This window comes from Phasianus colchicus, chromosome 17, assembly GCF_987193195.1.
Source record: "Phasianus colchicus chromosome 17, bPhaCol1.hap1.1, whole genome shotgun sequence".
Lineage (NCBI taxonomy): Eukaryota > Metazoa > Chordata > Aves > Galliformes > Phasianidae > Phasianus > Phasianus colchicus.
Genome location: NC_143452.1, coordinates 12,825,115 through 12,846,764, shown reverse-complemented (window position 1 = coordinate 12,846,764; position 21,650 = coordinate 12,825,115). Strand labels below are relative to the sequence as shown.

Below are 21,650 nucleotides of genomic sequence, written 5' to 3'. Positions count from 1 at the left end.
CATTCTATTTAGTCCTTAAGGACTCCACATTATGAGATCACACGTTAAATTCTTAGCAGAAAGCAACATTCTGCCAGGCTTTTTAAATCAATGGTTATTTATATATTCCACAACTGCATGAATGATTTCTGAACCACTTCTGCACCCAGATAAGAAAAAGTATTTCATCCTGCAGATCACTAGGAATATCAAGAGGCAGCAATAACATTTGTCCTTGGGGCTGTCCCTGTGTATTCTATGTGTAACCCAGTGCTCATTGCACATTCCTCAAGGCAATTAATGGCACAGGTCATCTGACACAGATGACACCTGATGAAACTAGGAGTTAATACTTTCACAACTGTTTCAGTAAGTCCAAATGTGATGCTAGCTTTGCCTATGTCATTTCCAGACCCAGCCTGGAAGCAGAGCTTTAACACTTGCCTTCATTTTTCCATAACTCACTAGTAAGCCCACAACCTTCATATACAAAAACCAGAACAGAGTTGGTGAATAGACTTTTCCCCACATAACAAAACACAGGTTTAGTGTCTTTCATTTTGCTCTGACCTAAGGTAACAGAACTCTGCTTGTTATCTCAGAAGTGACCTTGCTGTTTCTAGAGAATGGGTTCATTACTAAAACAGGATCTTTGTTTCAAAATTCAAATTCCTATATTTAAGACTAAATCCATATTGGTCCTCAGCTGGAATTCATAAATAGTCTTCTAGAAAGTCAGACAACTGCTTAAACATCACCTAGTATCTTTTAATCTTGGCCTCCTACAAACTTTTGAAAATGTTGACTAAGAAACAAAGCACAAAGTTTTTCCAAATACATCACAAAGTGTTTGCTAGATTAAGAGTTTTCCACAGTTAAGTCTTACTACTCAGTGCAATGATGCCATAATAGAATAGCAGAACTTTGTCTTAAGTATTCTGTTCCTAAGCATTATAAAAACCCACTGAGCAACAGAAATATGAGATTTATGTCACAGTTTATGGTTTTAATACATCTTTTTCTGTAATTGAATGAAACAATTATCTATGACAGCTTTTTTTTTCTTTAAATTTCTATTAATATTCCAGATGGTCCAAAACTTCTTGTAATTTAAGCAGAAAGGCCTGTTCCATATCCTGGATTGGTTAGCATGTCTTGAGCGCTCTAACGAGCAAACAGTACATGCTTGATGTTAGAGACTGTAGGCAGGGAAGTGGAACTTCAATTTTAAACCTCTCTTTAAAATTCATACTTTACATGCCTAATTCTCCAAGACAGGAGTTTGCTGAACCTGGATTTTACATTTAAAATCTAGGCACTGACTGTACTTCATGAAATGTTAACAGCAGTTGACTTTATTATTTTATTGTAGCTGTGCATTTATTGTTTCATACACCTTTCTTCATAAAGTTTAAAGACATCTAACTGAACTAGGATGGAGAAGATACAGTACCTTCTACTGTTGAGCTGGTGACTTGGCCATTGCTAGATCCACAAGAACTGTAAAGTGATCCAGAGCTATATGGCTCATAAGGTTTGAGAACAGTCAGTACTTTAGGAGGATCAGCATCATCCGAATTCAGAAGCCCTTGTTTGGTTGGCAAAACAGAGGATGCAGGTTTGGTGCGAGAACATTCCTGAGGTAGCAGATTTGCATATCTGTTTGCAACACGAAATCTGCTCGTTTCATATCTTCTGTAATTAGCCACTGCACAGTCACTTTGTTCAATAACTACCACACTATGTTTCATTCTTTTAGATGATGTTTCACCGAATTCTAGATTTGCATTGCCCACAGATTTACTACAAAGATAGTCTCTTCCTCGATGACAAGACCAGGCAGATTCGTTTAGGTGAGAGTCAAGAGCCCCATTCATACTGCTGCTCACTACACCAGACTGAGACATTGTGACATTCAGAGCTTTCATTTTAGATTCAGCTCTTTTTACTCTGTCCAGTACTGGAGAGCCACTGGAACTGGAGTGCATTTCTTGCTGAGGTTGTCTATAATTATTTGCCTGAGCTCCAATACTACTTTGCTGTTTATGAAACTTGAGGTTACTCGGGGCTGTGCTGCTTGAATCAGCCATTGCAAAAAGAGAGACTTTGTTCTGGGGAGGGTGACACTGCTTGGATTTCCCCGTTTGCAACAGTTTTTGTGGAATAGATGGGGAGGCCTTACTTTTATTAGGATTAAAAGACAGAGGAAGCACATCTTTACCAAGCAGAGCGGGAGGGCATCCAGTGCGTCTGGCTTTAGCTAGAGCCTTGTTTCTATAGCCGTTTTTGTTAACGGTGTCAGGGTTATATTTGTGCATCAGCCTCTGGTGCATCATTAGGACTTCTGGGTAGAATGTTCTGTAAGTACAAAATGGGCAGGTGCTGGGTACTAGGCCTCTAGTAGTTGAAATCACTGAACATTCTTGTGAAGTCCCAATAGATAAGTTCAAGGGCATTTCTTGAGCATCCACCATATGTTTGTGTTTGGAGTTCTCACAGCACTCTCGTACATCAGTTGTATTTTTTCCATCCTTAAAAGCACAAACATACTGGACATCATCTCCCTCTGATTCCACAGAAGCCTCTCTCTCTCTTTTATGCGAAGCACTGGGCTGAACTTCCTTTGTTTCCTTCTCAGACTTTAGTTTTTCCAAGTAAGGAGTGGACACATTCTCATGCATTTGATTCAAATTGTTACAAACTGAACGTTTGATCGATTCCCTAGAATCATTTTTCATTCTTACAAGGACTGTGCTGCCTGTTGCATTATTCAAGGCCAGGATTTCCTTTTGCTGCTTTGTGGGTGGGCAGCCCTCAGCATCTTTGGCACCATCAAAAAGCCTCTTCAAATTTTTGGTTTCTTGAGCACCATCAGCAACCAGAAACAGCTCCGTCTCCTGACTCTGCAATGAAGCTTTGCTGTCACCTTTCACATCTGCTGCACTATCAGCTTGCTTGTCCTTGTGATGCCTCTCTAAATGATACCTCAGTGAAGTTTTCTGTGCTGCTGCATACTCACAGAATTCACATTTGTATGGTTTTTCACCTGAAACACAGTTTTATCAGTAAGTTTGATACAATTTGAAGTCTTGAGTACAATTAAAAACAAGGAAATAATCTAGACTTTAGAACAATAAGATAGATTTTTCTTCCCCCTTTCATAAACCCCAGACTCTAAATCACGTAAAACTGTGTTACTGCTTTTGCTAACTACAGTGACATCTTCTGGTTATGAAGAAGATAGTTCCCTATGCAGAGTGGTAGCTCTGTTTGGCAGAAATAAGCAAGCACAGCTGTGGGTCAGCTCCAAAAATGCATACATAACCCTCGATCATATTGCGGGTATGCTACTCAACAACACAAATGTTGAGTTCTATAAATAGAGCTGTTTCAAAAGAAACATGGCCATACATTAGCAGAAATAGAATGAGTTTGCTTGGCTACAGACAAGTTTAACTGAAGAATACACAGCTCTTTCCCCAGGTAGCAGCAACTAACAGACAAACTTCATGCTTGGAAGTATTTCTGTGTTCTTCCTACACCGTGAAAGGCAGAAAGAATTTTAAGGTCTGAAATGAGTATTGTTAAGAGTACAGTATAATTGGCCCCAAAGAGATTTACACTTAGGTATATAATGAATTCCTTTCAAGAAATTAAAATCAGATCTTCTTCCCAGCATTAAGAGTAATCTTTATTTTCAGGATCAACAACTTTGAAGGCAACTTTTGTTTTACTTAACCAAAACCAGACATCCCATCCAATTGGATTCATCACTTCCTTCCCCTCCCATAAAGCTGAAGCCCATTTACCTGTATGAGTTCTGAGATGAATATTGAGGTAATAATTTGAGCGAAAATACTTTCCACAATAGCTGCATTCTCTGGAGGCTCCAAGATTTTTAACTTTTGCTCTTTCCAAAACATCTTCATTTTTATCTTTGAGAGAAAATATAGCTACATTATGAAGAGCAAATGCAAGTCTGTAGTCCCTTTCAAAACCATAAATAACTATCTTAGCTGTCTTTAGTAAGGAAAAAGCACAAAAGGAAGAACTGTTGCCAACTCCTGCGATCTGCAAGCATCTTTGGTTCTGTACTGATGTACACTTAGAAAGCAAAACGGCTTAAAAGGTTTCCAGCTGTGTCAAGTACCACTGTGGTTAGTGTCTGAAATGAAGCAGCCCCACAGAATAAACAAGATGTAAAACTAGGTCTCAAAGAAAAGAATATTTAATTCTGTAATAACCAACAAGAAATCGTTGGAGAATGGCCTAAATGAAAGCCATATCTGCTAAAACCTGTATTCTTGTCATAAAGGGGAGTGCTTGAGTAGCGTGGTTATTTGGACTGTAAACCTGCCTGGAACACCACGACAGCACAGGATGTTGTCTGCAGAAGGAAGGTGGAGAAGACACCTGATTTTTTTCCTTTACTGTAATATTAAATCTGCAATCAGTGAAGTGTCATGCCCAGAACCACCAGCTTGGCTTCAACAAGTAATCTTTCACTAGAACTGTGAATGCTTAAGCTCTAACAAACAGGAACGTGGCAGGAGCTGCTAGTTCTGTGGAGCACGTGCTTCCCAATTCAGATAAACTGAAGCAATAGCGATTACCACTGGAGGGCGGCATGCACAGCACAATGTCTAACAAGGGGAGAAAGCTCACACACAAAACACCATTCAAGTCAACGTCTTGATGCTTTTACAACTCAAACTGCCAAATAAGTCAACTTAAGTAAAATATCCAAATCAAAGCTAACTAGAAATCTAGAAAGTGGGAAAATAAAGAAGGAAACGTTTTGCTTAACTAAGACGTTTGAAACATGATAGACAGCTTAAAATGATTTTCCAAAGTTACTATGCATTGGAAAGTTTCCATACTGGAAATGCTAAGCGTGGCTAAACTGCGGCCAAGAGCAGCCAGAGCTGTTTTAAACAAACAGATAATGTCTCAATAAGCATGACTCAGCATCTCACAATGAAAGCTGTTCTCGTTTTGGATAAGGCGCTGTGAAACAAAACAAGCAAGCTAACATTAGGTAATATTTTTTTTCCTTTGTTATTGGAGGCAACATTAAGGGCAGCACATTACCAGAAACAGAAAACTCGGTTCTTGTGTGCCAGGACATTCTGTACGTTGTCTTTTCTAGCTATTATGCAAGTGTCTGCTCTTTAAATGCAGACTTGAAGTATGTCACACACAGCAGTGCTAGTTTAGCTACATGCCTTTTGCTATTCCGTTTTGTCCACAGACACGCAAACTTTTTCAGTTAAGGAATCATTCAGCACTGGTAGCACATTTTTCTAAGGCAGAGTGAGGATCAGCATTAACCCTGGGTAACATACGGTTTACCTGTTCTATCAAAGAAGAGGAGTTAAGTATATTCCTCTTGCATACACACATTAATAGTCCATATGCACATCCTTAACCATCTAATTTAAAAGCTGCTGGTCCTGACACTTGACCTGTCCAGTTAGATACCATTCAAAAGAAACACTTCCTATAGATGAGTAGAAAAACCTTGGAATTATTGTTTACTTCTTGAGATCCTAATAACCACTGATTTTGAGCATTGGATATTTTTCTGCCCTTTCTTACAAGATGCAGGCTCAAGTGGGAAACATACAATGACTTGTTCAGAAATACTACCTGTAAAAACATGTGCTGTACAAGAATGCAATGAATATGTACTTCTATCAGGTAGAAGTATGTGTCTTGGTGGGGGGAATACAATTTTTCCAGACAGATTGTTATTGAAAGTATTTCAGTAATTCCAGAAACCCAAATCACCACTGCCAGAAGGCCCAACACAACTTCAAAGATCTGGAAATACTCGAGTCAGAACATTTCTTTCCTTTTCCTATTCTTCCTCTCCTCTCCCCTTTCCCCACCATACTATTTCATATTTCCAGTGTAAGTTTTGGAAAAGGACGTTAAGAGAGATGATGCATTTTTGGCTTTAAACAGCTCCCAAACAATAACAGTTATTTCAATCTCACGCCTCTAAATGCTGCTCACCTAAATTCAGTGTTTCTGGAAGCCCATCTTCGGACCCATCTTCAGATCCTCCTTCCACTCGCTCTACTGTTCCATTTTCATCTAGGCTTGCAATTATATCAGTACAGCACGACCTTGAAGCAGCTGAAGTCTCCCCATCTGTCCTCCTGTCTCTCTTATGCACTCTAGAATGAAGGACTAGCTGGTGGTATGTTCTGAAGGCTTTGCCACACTCTGAACAGTGTGTTGGTTTCTCTTTGTTCTGGGACAATTTAGAATCCATCTCCATAGAAGGCACTTCACTGTTGGGATGTTTCAATTTGTGTCGGTATAAGTTACTATTCCCTGTATAACTGCTGTTTTTGTTTACTTTTGACTTCCCTGTAGTTTCAGTCTGGCTACCTTTATTTGCATTCCAAATTTCACCAAGTTCTTCTTTATCAGAACATGAATCATCATTGTCTGTACTTCCTTCTTGTCCTGATTCTTTAGTTTGGCCATGGCCAATTGCAACTTTACCTTTGGTAGCCAGCTGCCATGCTTGATATGTGTTGAACGGATCCAGCTCAGCAATCCATTTCACAGGTTTTTGTGATTTGTCATTTTCCAGAACCACTTTTGGTCTTAATTTCAAAAATCGCAAAAACTCTTCTCTGTGAGATGTTTCTTCTAGATCAGGATCATCAGTCACCTGGGGGCTTTCGCCATTGGGTACTGATTCTTTGGTGTGCACTTTACTGTGCTCAAGTAGAGTCTCTTTATTGAGAAATAGGAAGCCACAAACCATACAAATTTTGTAAGGCGATGTTACATTTTCAGTTATATGCTCCTGCACCACCTCATTTATTGTGATGGGGCTTTCAGAACCTTGTTGAAGCTTGTTTCTAGAACCAGGCTTCCCAGTATGTGTTCTCATGTGATTTTTGAGGAACCATGGCTCTTTAAATCTTCTTCCACATACATTACACCAATATGTGAAAGAATCTTTATGCTTTTTCATATGTGCTTCAACATCAAAAGCCTCATCAAACGTTTGTCCACAAACTTCACAACTAAGTTCTTCACTGTCCTTGTCATTGTTTGGTGAAGGCAAGTTAGTTCTTACTTGACATTTATCTAGAGGACTAAGATACTCTGCTTCAACACGCAGGACAGCTGGTTCACAAAGAGTAGGCCTATGCTGAGTTAAAACATGCTTTCCAAGTTCTTCAGGATGCTTAAAAGTCTCATCACAAAACATGCAGTCCAGAGGCATACATCCTTCAGCTTGCGTAAGAAATTTTTCTTGCAAGCTTTTGTAAGAAATGGTATTTGTTCCTTTTATTGTCATTGAGGCATCATTATTCTCCATCTGTGCACCAACAGTACTGGCTATTCCATCCAGTCCATCCATGTATGCCAAGAGAGGCTGAGTTGGCATGTTTCCTACGTTCTGTTCCCTATTACGTGTTTTAATGGAAGGTTTCAGTTCTTTGGGGGATGTTCACTGATCACGATAAGGACACTTGTAAAGTTCTCCAACATGTGCTTGCAAGTCTGCTAAGTTCAAATCTTCTGCCAAGAAAAAGACTTTTTTCCAGCAGCAAAAGATTATTTCTTTTCCATTTTTACCTGCGTTAACACATCACTGAAAGTGCATCCACTGCTTCTCTCAGCGACACGAATGAGGTTTCTTGAACTATTTCTTCTGATTTTTCAAGTCTGCAGAAACAGTCAGTCACACTTCGTTTTTCTGTAAAAAACTTAAGATAGTTGCATTGGGCAAAATGTACTCGAGGGCAAGTTCAGTGCCACAAAGAACTCCAGCACCTGAAAAGAGAGAAAGCAATCTGTAAGACTTCGCAAAAAAAAAAAAGGAAGATATCTCCCAAATAGAGAAAACTGTTGAATGCTTTTGAGCACAGAAGGCGTACATTACTAAGCATCAATGAGGGACAACTAAAAGACACTCCAGTGATTTTCTACATACCGGAGTAGAAATAAACAGCTGTCTTTAACATTCCTCTATTCCATTAGTTAGGCTACTGTTCTAAGACTGCTATATAATAGCAATACTTCAATAACTGCTCTAAACCTGCTCTTACCCAGCTGCATAAAACTGCTTAAACCATATTTTAATACGTACATCAACTGAACTCCTAACAAGCAAATGAAGCGAGCCAAAGTAACCTTCCAAAAACTTGTGAAACCAGAATTTAGAGCCACAGTAAAACTTTGTTTGTTCAGTAATGGCTGTTGAGCAAAATCCCTTCTTTCTCCCACCCAAGACTAGAGAGCTTGGAATTAGCACTCACAGTTCTAGTACAAAATGAGCATTAAGTACAAATCCTTGTATTAAGAACTTTGTTAATACCACTGCTCTGAGCTGTTAATATCCACAGATTTACAACCCCTGCCACAATTAGATCATCTCGAAGTTTCAACAGTCAAATGATACTGCTTCTTGAAAAGTAGTTTAATATTTAAAAATCATCCAAGAGGCCAACTACTACACTTGCAAAGGAAATGCTTCCCATTTCAAACTGCATGCAACGCCAAATGTGTGTTTGATTATACTCCAAAATGAAGGTTTAAAGTTCCGTAAGTTTTAAAGGGGCTATGATATAGTTAATTACAAGTTCCACTCAATTTTTTAAACTCATAAGAATCAAAAAGCCCACTAGCAGCAATTAATTAATTAATAACTCTCTTAGGACAGAGAAATTAATAGTTTTGGAGTTCAAGATCCCACTTAATCAAATGCTGGGGTAAGGGAAAGATTTACCAGAGTAGCACATGCTCACATAAACTGAATGGAAAACATCCCCAGACGAAACCTGCCCAAACACAAATATCTAATCAGAAGAATGCATTCAGAATTCGACTCCAGCCTCAGACTTTCACAAATTATTCCATAAGAGAAGCTGCCCAGTGATCCATGTCACTTGAATTAACAAGTCTCACAACACAATTTGCTCTATGGCTCACATAATAGAAGACAGTATGAGCAAAGTATGTTTTTAGAATTCCTCTTCCCTTTTACCTTGCTCTTATTTAAGGGAAAATGGAAACATTTCACTTTATTTCATCCAGAGAAAGGATAACCATTCCAAACAAATCCTGTAATAGATCAGGCTATAAACATGTTCACAACAAGCAGTTGGAGCAGGCAAAGACACTACACTGCTGTGGTCCCAGCTGAGGTTACCTGCTTTTCCTGACAGCTCTCCTATTCAGACAGCAGGGTAGCCTTCAGTTATGAAATCTCAAAATCACTTCAATTTAAGGAAGCACAGCAAAACATTGCCAGGAGTAGTAGATAGAACAGCTCAAACACTTATCCTCTCACTGCTCTATGCTTGGGTCCTAGGAATATTCTCTAGTTTCAAACTGAAAGTCAGCTTCTTTTCCTACCATTATACTAACAAAAGAAAATCCTGGAGCCTATAATAAAGATGATTTAAAAAAAAAAAAACTGCCAATACAGTTGCCAGCTGCTTGTATTCATCTTTTCCCCGCAACACCAGAACTTAGTATTCATGTTGTCCAGTCACCTAAGCAAGGGCTAGAAACAATTCATCTGAGTACCAGGAAGCCAGAGTGGTCCCTTCTGGCTTCTTAAAACTCAAAGACTATGCCAAAGGCTCACGTCACAAGTCAACAGGAAGAACAGAGGGAAATTGGGTGGAAGGGTAGGGAGTGGATGAGGGACCAAGTCACTGGCTGATAGGAAGGTGACAGCAGAACCTGAATTTGCTGCAGCCAAAACATCTCTTCACTAACTTGGGCCTTTATTCCCATTTTTTTTTGTTGTTGTTGTTTCTTTAATCACTGTCATGATTAACACTTCCTCCTTTCATAATGACTCGAATCTTTTGTAGCAGGCAGATTCAGCCTGTGGTGTGACACCTCTGAATTGCTTCTGCTGCAGCCTTTGTTCTTGCCCTATCCTTTCAGTCGGTTTTGGCTTTCTGGCTTTCACGCACCCCTAAATAGGCAGGTGGGGAAGCTATAACAGAAGTTTGAAGCTGAAGTACTCAAAAAGCTTTCCTTTTTCGTAAAGCATAAGGAAAAACATATCAAAGGGTACTGCTTAGCATGTTTTACTTCGTGTTTCAACTTGCTGTTTTGTTCCATTTCTGCTGTAGTTTTAAGAGGTATTTTTGCACAGCAGGATAACATGCTGCAGCACAGCTCATGTGCCTAAATGGTGGCTATATGCCTGAAAATAAATTATTTGCAAACTAAAATGAACAGCTACTTTGAAAGATTTCTAAATGCCTCTAAGGAGTACCTAAGCAAAATATTAGAAATGAGCTTACAGAGTTTAACATATTTACTTTTGCCTACACAGGTAAATACTCTGCAGTAGTAGATAAGAACCAAACCCCACAAAGGTCACAGGCACTGCTGGGAAGGAAGTGCCCCCAGTCCCACGCACTGAACTGCTGAGATCCATCAGTTATATCCTCACTCCTGCCCAAGAACACAGCAATTGCCACCCTGCTACACTCCCCACCCTGCAGCATTGTGACATAAACAGAGCAACAGAAGAGATGTCATTGTGGAGAAAACACAGATGAAGAACATCAGAAATCCACACCATCTCCCACCCTATGAGGACCAATATTTCAGCATCCTGAGATGAGGGGAGAAGTTGGTCTACTTCAACATCACCTCATTTCAATGCATCAAAGTAGAAAAATTACTTAACTGTCTAAAAAAAAAAACCAAACCTGACCCTACAACTGCATGTTTAAATACCCAGCATATAGCTTGCACATGGACTGTGAGAAGAGTTTTACACAATTGTAAATCGTAATAGTCTGAATTTATTGGGTATCAATAGATTTTAATTAATCCTTTGGAGTATCCTCCCACAGCACTCCAAAGCTGAGTACACACCCACCAACCTGTGCTGGCTGCTGAATATTTTTCAGGCTTTTGCTGTTTTTAATAGGAGGGTCTCAGCAGTTGTGAAGGACTGGTCACAGCTCACCCTCTAGGTAGCACTGCAAAGCAGAGCAAAATATTCCTGGCTTGGAACCTAGAAGGCCTATCTGCAATTCAGGCAATTATTTTTCTTGGAAATGTTATTCTGTACAAGAGATAGCATCTACGGATTTAAAAAGGAAATCTTGCAGGTAGAATTCCTGAAGAAAACTGCGAATGCATTTAGATACTACTATTAATGTCAGAAAACAAGCTGGAAAACTGCAGTCTTATTTCATACTTCACTGTGATTAGACAAACAGCTTTCTAAAGTGGGGCATGATTTTACACTTACAGTTTATAGTTTAAGCATATATTAGCTAGTCTAAACAAAGTATCTGCACTAGGATTTTATCCATTGTTTAAAGAGAAAACAACCTTTTTCCTAGTGAAGATAATATTATACTTTGGACCTGAGGACCAGAAGTGCTGATTAATTACATTCCTGTTCTTCAAAACACTGTAGGTAACAGTAAAACAGCGACAGTTGCTATAATTTTGTATTATTGCTTACTTGGGAAAGCAGATAACCTGTAGTTTGGAAGAGCACTGTAACTACCTGTGCCTTAAAGTCTATATACTGGCAAAAAACCCACAAACAAACACACAGTACCTGGGGCAGCTTCTGGCATCTTTCACTTTCAGGAGACAAAAAGGGAGGGATGAAAAGAAGAACAGGACAACACCAGTAATAGACAGCCAGAGACCTTGAGCAAAACAGCAGACTAAAACAGGAAACACTTCCTTCCAACATCTGAAGAGAAAGCTGTAAGTTTGCCACAGATTAACCTTAAAGTTGAAAATAGAGGATGATTCTCCACATTTCGGTGAGTTCACATTCAGCCTTCCGACTTCCCTCTTCACCATTTGTGGACAACAACAGGCATCCCCAGCAGTGAGCACGGGGATCCTGCAGACACCTCCTGTGGGGTCACTGCCAGAAGTGACATCTCTTCTCAACTAACAACACTGCCTGAACTCCATCCTTCTGGCAGCCCAGAGTGCCTCGCAAGCTTCAGTTCACAAAAGTCATATTTGACCATGTGGTCTTTAATCAAATACTTCAATGTGTTCACAGCAATATCCATTATATTTACGAACACCACAAAACATATATAAAAAATTTGAACTCAACAGTGAGAACATCTTGTTTTCATCATGCTTGCCGTACAACCTGATAACCACACCAAAAAGCTGTTGCATATAAATAGATTATTAGAACAGACTAAGTTTTAATTAAGTGCCTGTAGAGAAGTTTAATTTACTTTCATTAAATTACACAACTGAAAACTACATGTTGCAGTCTCAAAGATTTCTTTGGGAAATGACCTATCAGTAGTAATTTTATTGCATTTCTACTTCCTGCATTTCAAAATTTCCATGAATATGTAATAAAAATTCTAGACACACCTTTCTGAGAATAGCAAAGTCCAGCCACTGAACTTCTCATTTCAGACACCACGGAGCACTGGGACTGAGAGCTGCATAGCTGGGAGCAGGAAAAACAACTACACCTCACTAGCTGTGTGCTGGCAGAAATAACAGTTGTTCAACTGTAAAAAGCTAACTGGAACAATTACAGAAGTTCACCTAGTTCCTGCAACAGTTTCTTAAAAACAGAAGTGAGAAAACTAGAAGAGAGTTACAACTAAGTGATAAGTTACTTTTGTACATCCTGCACAAGATGCACTCAGACAGCCACCCCATAACAGAACCCTAACCCAAGGCCAGCAGCAAGCTGTCATGTTGCACTGGTTCCCAGTGGTTTCTTTCAGAGTTTCTTTCAGTGCCCCATGGAAGCTCCACAGACCCACATAGCCCACCGTCAGGAACGTATTTCCATCCCAAAATCTCAGGGAGCCAGTTGCTGCAGTTTAGCTGCCTTTGTTTGTTTCTGTAACCACGTTTCTTTCTCCACTTATTTTCAACATATTCCTTCAGTTCTTCCCCACATTTCAGGATGTTTCAGGAGGATAAAGATACTCAGCCTCAAACGTTTGCCTCTCAGTGCGTTTGTACTCAGAATAGGTTCCTCCTCTTCAACACTGCTAATGAAAGATCTCACTCTGCTGCTGGTTAATGGGAAACCACTGCCAACTTACTGAAGCACTTTTTGTATTTCTACCTACAGGTTTTGCTTTTGCAGAATAGTTGCTCCCATTCTGCCTTGTGAACATATACAGAGTAATTAACATCACTTTTTCCTTATTGAGACATCCTCACTTTGCCTGCAAATCAAAAACAACTTATAGGGCTTATTTATTTCAGCTGGGCACAGCTACATCCAGGGGCAATACTGATCATGGAATAGCTCATGTATAAATGCATCAGATTATTTCTTTTTAAAGGAAAAAATAAGTTCAGACTCGGTTATTTTATTTAGCACTTCCCCCCCTCTCTCAGTGCACAAAGTTAAGGCAGTTCTACCACACCTGGCATGCACAGAGGATACTAGGTAGAATTACCATCCCCAAGTGGCTACTAATAATATTCAGGAGCTGCAGACTCTCAAGATAGAGCCTACAGAGTCCTAAGGTTGTGTACAGCATTCACAGAACCCAGCAGTGACAACAGCTCTGTGTTAACAGCACTGCTGTGCCATGTGTTCACATCTCCCACGTTCAGTCAGAACGCAAAGCAAGACGACGTTGTGAGGTTCTAATCCACCCATTGCTTCAAAACATCAGTCAAATTATCAGATACCCAGAACATGAAATTTCAAGCTTGATTCTGGATTTATATGTGTCTCTGGATTTATACATGTCTAACACACAATCTCCTTTAGGTGTTTTCTAAGAAAGGCACACGTCACATCTCACACATTAAGGTGTCTTCCTGTCCCAATTTAAGGAACTGCAGCCCCTGAACCTAGGGAACACATTACTTGCTCAATGAATTGAGACCTTATTTCTGAAATGCACCAGTGTCCACCTGCAAGTGACTTGAGCTGAGCACTGGGAAGCTATAACACAGGCATAGAAAGCTTCATTTTGCAGAATGGCAGTAGTCAGCTTTTCTTCATAACTCTATAGGAAGCCAGTAACTGACTCTTCATTACTGTGAGTCCTGTTGCCTTCTAGGGAAGGGAAGAGCAACTCCCTTCAACTTTTGGACTGTAAATGATTTAACAACTTCCCAGTTTGTTTCTGTGTTAACAGAGTACCATGAGTGCACCTAATGTAGCTTCTCATCCACATATTTTTTCTGCTATGTGTTGAAATAGAAAAAATTTTAAATAGAAGTTTGTTAATAGTTCATTCAGATAAAGAACTAGCATGAGAACTTATAAAGGAAATGGAGATCTAGGGGGAGGAAGGGGAGGAAGAGAGTTGGTTTGTTTCAGTTGCAGGAAAAGATCAAAACAAAGATGTTCAGGTTGAAAAGAGAACATAAAAGATGACCCCAAATTGGAATTTCCACTCCCTAAATGCTGCACATCCTCAAGGCCCCTTGTTAGTCTTCATCTTTCAGGCCTGAAGTTTTCAAAGTTATTCTAAACCTCGATTCTTAGAGAGGTTGTCAGAGTTTCTTTTTATCCTCTAGAAGAGAGGCTATTTTGTTTCTCCTCCATTAAAGATCCTTGCAATGCAGCTACAGAGTTTTCCAACGCAGTGCAACTGAGACAATTCATAAAAACAGATCTGAAGAAACAGACATACACCAGAGTGCAGGAGTGTTATTATCCAGGCACTTCTCCACACACACTTCAGAAAGATTTTGTATTAAAGCTCTTTTGTAGTCAGATAAGACAGACAAATATGCAAATCACTTTCCTCCAGGAATTTAATTACCAGTGGAAAATAACTAGCAGTTAATAATGAACAATATTAGGAAAACTCCCTGCCCCCATTTCAGACATCTATACTGATAGAAACAAAGGATATCCTTTCTCTAAAAAACCTTTTCCTGCAGAGTCCCTTTTTCTTTAAGGCTGTGTGTCTGTTTTGGCAGAGGATGGATAAGATGAACACGTCTCCTCAGTGAACTGTATGCCTCTTCTATCAAAAGATGTAATTATTCCTTTCAAAGCAGAAAACATATAAGCTTGCATCACTTTGCACATGTTTTTCTTCCACTGAGCAAGAGTAAATATAAAAGAGACTAATTCCTGGCATTAAAGGAGGAAGTGCTACAAGTAAGTATTGACTTTTAAAGTTCAGAAGCATTGCTCCAACAGATTTTCCAGATTTCTCCCTTCCCCCCTCCCCCACTCTGAGTAGGAGAGAATTTCTCAGGGACCACAAAACCAAAGCTGACTGTAGACACTAAGAAGCAGCCAACACCTGTTGTGGAAAGGCTGAAAGACAAGAGCAATCCTATTCCAAATAAGTCTGGGACAAGTTTCACCACTGCTATAAGATGATGCAACTTCATTAAATCAAGAAGTTACGTGCTCTTAAACTGGCAGTGACCCCTTACCTTACAAAACAGTTTATTGTTCTCTCCACAACAGGTAAAGACTCTTGGTGAAGTGAGTGATACATTTTTACTGTTGAATCAGTTTCACCTTACATAAACTGCCTCATGTTTAGTCTTGGTTTCTATTTGAAAGAGGATATTTTCAGCGACCTTAACAGCAAATTAGATTATTCTCTCCTCCCCCCCCCTTCCCTGACATCTTTTGGCAGAGGGATGTTAGATCTCCCCAACAGCCACCACTACAAAGAAGTGGTAAACTTGGAGTTTACCAAATTAAACTTAATTTCTTATTACTCAAGAGGCAGGAGTTCCTCTGTAGCAATTATGGGGAAGTTGCATCCCTTTGGGCAGCATAAGTGAAATAACAGGAAAAGAGATTCTTCGCTATTCCTGAATTGGAGAGGAGAAGAGTTCACTTTGTTCAGGATATTCATCTTCCCTTGCCTTCTCACCTGATTTCAACTCTGAATCCAACTCTTACCAACATAGTGGTGTGCTGGCAGAAAAAGCAGCAGCTTCCTATCCCCCCCTACCTCCCCACCTCTGCAGAGCAGTGACTTTGAAGCTGCCACTTTCAGACATACCCACAATTACGTATTGGCAGAAATCAGTCCTGAAAGATGGAAAAATGCACACAGTCTGGTGGAAAGACATTTACTTCTACTAAGCCCTTCCCTGGCCTAAAATCTGAAGATACAAAAATAGCAATGTGCTTGAAATACACATTTCTTCCATGCAGGTGGGAGCTCTTCCAGAAACCAGTGCCAGTTGATGGAGATTCAGAAAGTTTTAATTGCCTGGCATTACCTTAATTATCCTCCATTAAGACTGAAGGGATGCATGTGATGACCAACACATGGCTTCAAACTATAGAATCATAGAATTACTCAGGTTGGAAGGGACCTCAAGGATCATCCTAGAAAGCAAAGCCAGCATGTACAAGATATGGACCTCTCCAAAGAGAGGAAATAGGCAAAAGTTTTGTATGTTGGTTTTTTTTTTTTTTTGTAGCAGCTAGTAAAAGGTTAGAAACAAACATTAAAGCTAAACAGAAGCTGTGGTTTATCTGGACCACCTTTATATCCATTCTCCCAATGGTATTACACACCGTAGTCTTTGGAGCACGTCTAGTTTGCTTCTTCCTGTCTACCCAGCAGAACGAAGCTGACCAAAGACTTCACCTCATCAGCCCCATTTACCACTGCAATGAAGCGTAAGCACAAGGGACTTCATATCCCTTCTTCAGTAGTTATGTCAGAGGCAAACTACACTGCACTCCATTACACAGAAAAATGCAAGTACACTCATTGCACATAAACAAATTCAGACTTTGATACTTTCAGCTGCATAAAATCTTTAGAGTGCAGAAAATCCCTATCCAGTCAGTTACTCACTTGGACGAGTTTCTGCTCAAATCTTTAAGTCAGGCAGCACTACATAGATTTTCCTGCGTATTCTAACCACATTTCCTCTTGTACTTTCTTTTGAAATTCTCAAGGCAGTCAGATAAACAATTCAAGCTTCTGCAGTGAACTCAGACATTGTATGCACAAACAATGTATGTCTCAGATTTTTGATTTATACCTCATTTTCCTCAGCACCTACATTGGTTTACTTTGTAATTTCATGTCTGTCCCTGTCACAGCACATAGTTTTCCTGTCCCCCTCCCCTGCCCCAGAAAGAAAAAAAAATACAAAAGAGGAGGAAGAATCGCAAAAGCAACTAATCTATTAACTACGAGTTGCAATCTTAGTGGTCAGAACATAGCAATAGAAGTTAATATATTTTCCTCTTGTTTGGCAGAAGAATAAAAACAATAAAAGCAATAAAACAAGATTATTTGGGAATTTCCCTGAAAAAGTTAAAAACAATCAAACCGTTGTCAGAGTAGCCTTAATTTTGGAGGTAGATGAAAAAAATAGGCAAAGTTAGCTTAGGAAAGCATTTTCTTGGTTTGTTTTTTAATTAAAATACAACGCAATGAGGATCTTACATAGCTTGGTCATATCCTTTTCCTTACTTTTGTCTTCAGTTGCAAATCTCCTGTGGTATGAGTCACATCTCTCTAAAAGCATGCATACAGTAGTCAGCACAATCCCCCGCCCGTATTAACGCTCCAGAAGGAAAAACTCTTCTCAACTTTTTTTGTTACTAGAGCTACCTTAAAAAGGAGGGTCAAGGGTCAGCAGAAATGACCCAGAGCCTGTTAAAAGTCAGTAACAGTTTGAAATAAATGTAATTATGAGATGTGGAAAGAATATCTTACTGGAATGCTGATGTTCTAAATCCAGAGTCTCAAAAATAAGAGGGCTGAGCTGGCAAATGGCAGCCCTGCTGCAACCGAAATGCACTATCTTGCTATATTTAAAGACAATACCTCAACAGTTAAGTATTGGAACATTTTAAGTGAGATAAATAAGCATAAGACACAGGCAAATATCCTCGGTTATTTAATCATCCTGAAAGCAGTGTGGAAGTGTGAGGGGGAGTTCAAAGGTCAAACTCTTCTTTCAGCTGCTTGCAAAGAAAAGAAAGCTTAGCCCATTTTACCTTAGGGAAAGGAAGGGGGGCCGGGGCCGTTCTTTCCATATGCCAGTACTAGTTACACATTTCATAACACAGGAAAGAGGGAGTGTATTTACATATACAGTGCATGGAATCTTTTACTAGGACAATGAATTCCATATCAAGATTCAGGTTGAAAGAGTTGGGACAAAAGAGTCCCAAAGAACAAAGGGAAGTTAAAATTTACTTAGCATTTCCCCAGAGCTCCTTAGCTACAGAGGAAAAAAAAATCTGAGAGTTTGTAATTAAGAGCTTATTGTAATCACCATTTTGAAAGTCAAGTGAAACTCACAGTTCCCGTTCATTTAAAATGTGATACTGATCTATCACCGCAGCTCTAAGTGGAAGCTCAGCAGTGAGGGGAAGATACTTTCTGAAGGTTAGAAGTACTCAAAAGGAATTTTTAAATGTGATCTCATGAAAGGGGAAACCAAAATGAAGTAACCTTTTGTAAGACGGCCTGACAAAGGTGCTAAGGTTTATTAGCTTCCTCTTCCTAGCCCCCACCCTACATCAAGTTCCCCCCCAGCTGCTACCTAAACAAAGAAAGACATATTCCCTTAAAATGAAGGGAAAAAAACACCTCTAATCCAAAGCCTGGAAGCCATTCTGTAAAGACTACTTAATGTGAAACTTTGTTTACAAGATACAAATATAGCCTCTCACCACAGTCAAAACCAGAAAACATCCACTTATTTAAAGAAATACTTTTTCTATTTTGATCAGCGAGAATGTAGGTACTCATTTTAAATTTAAATTCAGCTCAATAGTGCCATATGAATGCTTCAAATTCATGTATGATATGCACTGTTTGAGAATGTTTAAACAAAGGAAGTAGGAAAAGCCTCAAAATACACAGTAAAACTTAATGACTTCAATTTAAAAATACATACTGATTGCAGCACGGTAGAATTATTCTCTTCTGCTCACAGCCAGCCTTCAGAAAGGGTGAGTGCAGGCAGTGGAGTAATTTGTCCCACTGGAAATTCTGTATAAAACATCTACCTAAAATAAACAAGGCTTCGCAGCAAGAATCGTCAACTGCCATTAAGGACACACCTTAAAGTTCTTACCACACAGTAACTAAACAAGTACAAACTAGTGGTGACTGTTCGCTACTTTTGTCTGAAAAGTTAATGAGATCAATTCACCCCTCACTATCAGATCTTAAGATAGTTTTCCTAAAAAGGCAAGAGACAAACAACCCCCAAAGACGAATAGCCAGCACTCGGGTGCCTGATGTGTTATCAGAACGCCCGAGGTTCTTGTAAATACGCATATAAATATTAACATTTAAACCTGACACCACCTAATACTAGAAGGTAAAACGCTGAGCCTCTGAGAACGCTGCTGCTCGGGTACTGGAAGGCAGCTGTTGTTCCCCTGCCTTTTCTTTTGTTGTGCTTAATCTCATGTCAAGTCATTCAACCAACTCCAAAGCGATGAAGACATAATTGAACAACCTTAACTAAAAGCTGATCTACTGTTCTTAAATAGCTCCAGATATCGTTTAACGATTCAAGAAGACCCACATATTTTAAAGGAACCTACAGAATTTAAATCAGCAACTCTGGTGCATGCAGAAGAGTTGCTTGGCTGCGGGCCAAGCCAATCAATAATCACTGTAATAACCACGTTTCTAAAGTTATTCTCTTTTCATATTCATCACTCCAAAAACTTCAAGGCAGAATTCCCAAACTCAGTGCTGCTCTCGAGCACGAGCTGTTCAGATGTAAAACCCAGACGCCTCGCACAGAATTACAGTATTTCTCTTTTTTAAGAAAAAAAAAACATCACAGAAAGGTTAGTGATCACAAAGGCACATTCTTGCCACGGATCTTAAAATATTGACTCTGTTACAGAAGTAGTTAAAGGGGAAGAAAAAACACCTCCTCCACCCTTCCCCTCTGCCCTCCCCCTGCCAAAGAATGCAGTTTATCCTACTTATTTAAAACCGTCCTTCTGCATTATCCAAGGAAACGCTTAAACCTTCGTGTGGACATCACAAATTAAAGCCTTAGCCGTATTCCCAAACCTACAGTAAATAAGAGCTCTTAAGAGCAATAAAACATGGCGTTTAAGCATTTGCAAGCCATTGTCATAGCACCGAGCTCTGATACCTTTGCAGACACAAAACCAGCCCCCCCAGCACGAGCATGGAAGCACTGGTCAGCAAGTCAATGCCTGCTATTCAACTTGTAGTCAGGCGTTTGAGTTCTGTGTCTTCCAGATCATATCACTGCTGCATTTCAGGGCCTAATAAAATGTGAAGAATGATATGTTCTCTTTCTAACCGCATCTGAAACTGCGTTATTTCCCTCTCCTCTTTTTTCACGCATTCTTACAAAAACTTCCTTTTTCACATACTTCTATAAGAAAACATCTCACTGCACCTCCTTCGGTTCCTATTTCTATTTTCGATTTTCACTGCGTGCTTCTGCTGCTGCCTCCCCCTCAAACCCACCGCTGGAAACTGGGGTAGTTTTAAAGCTCTCAAGGTCATTCCAGAAACAACAACAGAAAAATGTTGTTGCCTTAAAAAAAAAAAAAAAAAAAAAAGACGAAGAAGGAAAAAAAAAAAACACAAAAAACCTTGAAGCACACAAAACCCCCCAGACTAAACCCTTTTCAAATCCAAACGCCTTTCATCAGCAGATCAATAACACAGCATACAGATTTTTGTTCGCCACCACTTCAAAACTATTACGCTCCAATTCAGATACTTACAGGAGTCACAGCACGTTTGGGGGCGGCTCATTAGAGCCCAGGGCTCACCCTGCTGCAGGTTTCTGCGTGGGGAACAAACAAAAACCCCACACCCAGAACAGAAAGTCCGGTGGGTATCACGGAACAGAGTGAAATCCAACCCGCAGATATCCCAGAATTTTATTGTCCTCGCTTGGCAACGTCTTTTGTTGCTCCAGAAGTCAGTTGGAGCTTATTTATTTCTACCCTAAACTCACGATTCCCCTCGAAGATCGGTAAATCGGAGGGGGAGCGCGATGCCAAGACGTGGCTCAGCCTTCAGAGGAGGGAGGCAAACAACACAAAAAAACTGGCAGAACGGATCGATAAACTTTTCCTTCCCTCTCCCTCCCCCCCCCACCCCCCCCGCCCCACGAGCCACTTACTACACAGCCTCCTTCCAGGCACATCTCGGCTCACAAAGGAGCTCAGCTCCTCCCGCGCCCCGCAGCCCCGGCTCGCTGCGGGGTTACGGGGGAACACCTGCACGGGGGGCCGGGAGGAGCGGGGCTGCGTGCGGGGTGAGCGGCTCGTTACCCGCTGCCGCTCCGCCAAGGGAGGGGCGAGGCCGCTCACCTGCCCCCCGCCCTTCCTCCTCCTCCTCCTCCTCCTCCTCAGCCCCCCGGGGCCGGGACAGCGCTGCCGCTGGGCGCCCGCAGCCTCACACGCGCGGGCCCCGTCAGCCGCACGGCTCTCAGGTGCCGCCGCGTGAGGGGAAAGAGGAGGAACGGGGCGGGGGGATGGGGGGGGTGGGGGGGGTTGGGGTGCCGGGGCCCCGCTGGAAGCCGACCCTCAGACCTCCCTCACCTGTGCCTGAGCCGCCTCCCCGGCCGGCATCCTGAGGTGGGGCAGGAGGGAGGAGGGAAGCGAGGGCGGCCGCCCGCGGTGCCGCCGGAGCCCGGACTCGGCGACGCTGGCGCTCGGGGCACTGTTTGTAAACCGCTCCCGCCGCAGCTGTTGCTCGGGCAGCCCC

At 40.8% G+C, this 21,650-nt stretch overlaps 1 protein-coding gene across 10 annotated transcripts in view; it reads right to left on the bottom strand.

The window, feature by feature from the left end:
- Positions 1 to 21,646, bottom strand: part of ZNF217 (zinc finger protein 217) — a 37,637-nt gene extending 15,991 nt beyond the window's left edge. For 2 of the 10 annotated variants that reach the window (XR_016471886.1, XM_090152061.1), the window contains exons 1-4: positions 10,278 to 21,047; positions 5,998 to 7,785; positions 3,789 to 3,932; positions 1,433 to 3,025 (exon numbers count right to left, since the gene is read on the bottom strand). Coding sequence is in view for 9 of the 10 variants with exons in the window: in XM_090152061.1 (XP_090008187.1) it covers positions 1,433 to 3,025; positions 3,789 to 3,932; positions 5,998 to 7,396 (3,136 nt within the window). In the remaining variant the exon portion in view is untranslated. The other 8 variants (XM_090152062.1, XM_090152067.1, XM_031616087.2 and 5 more) reach the window with 8 other exon arrangements.
- Between the last annotated feature and the right edge of the window lie 4 nt (positions 21,647 to 21,650).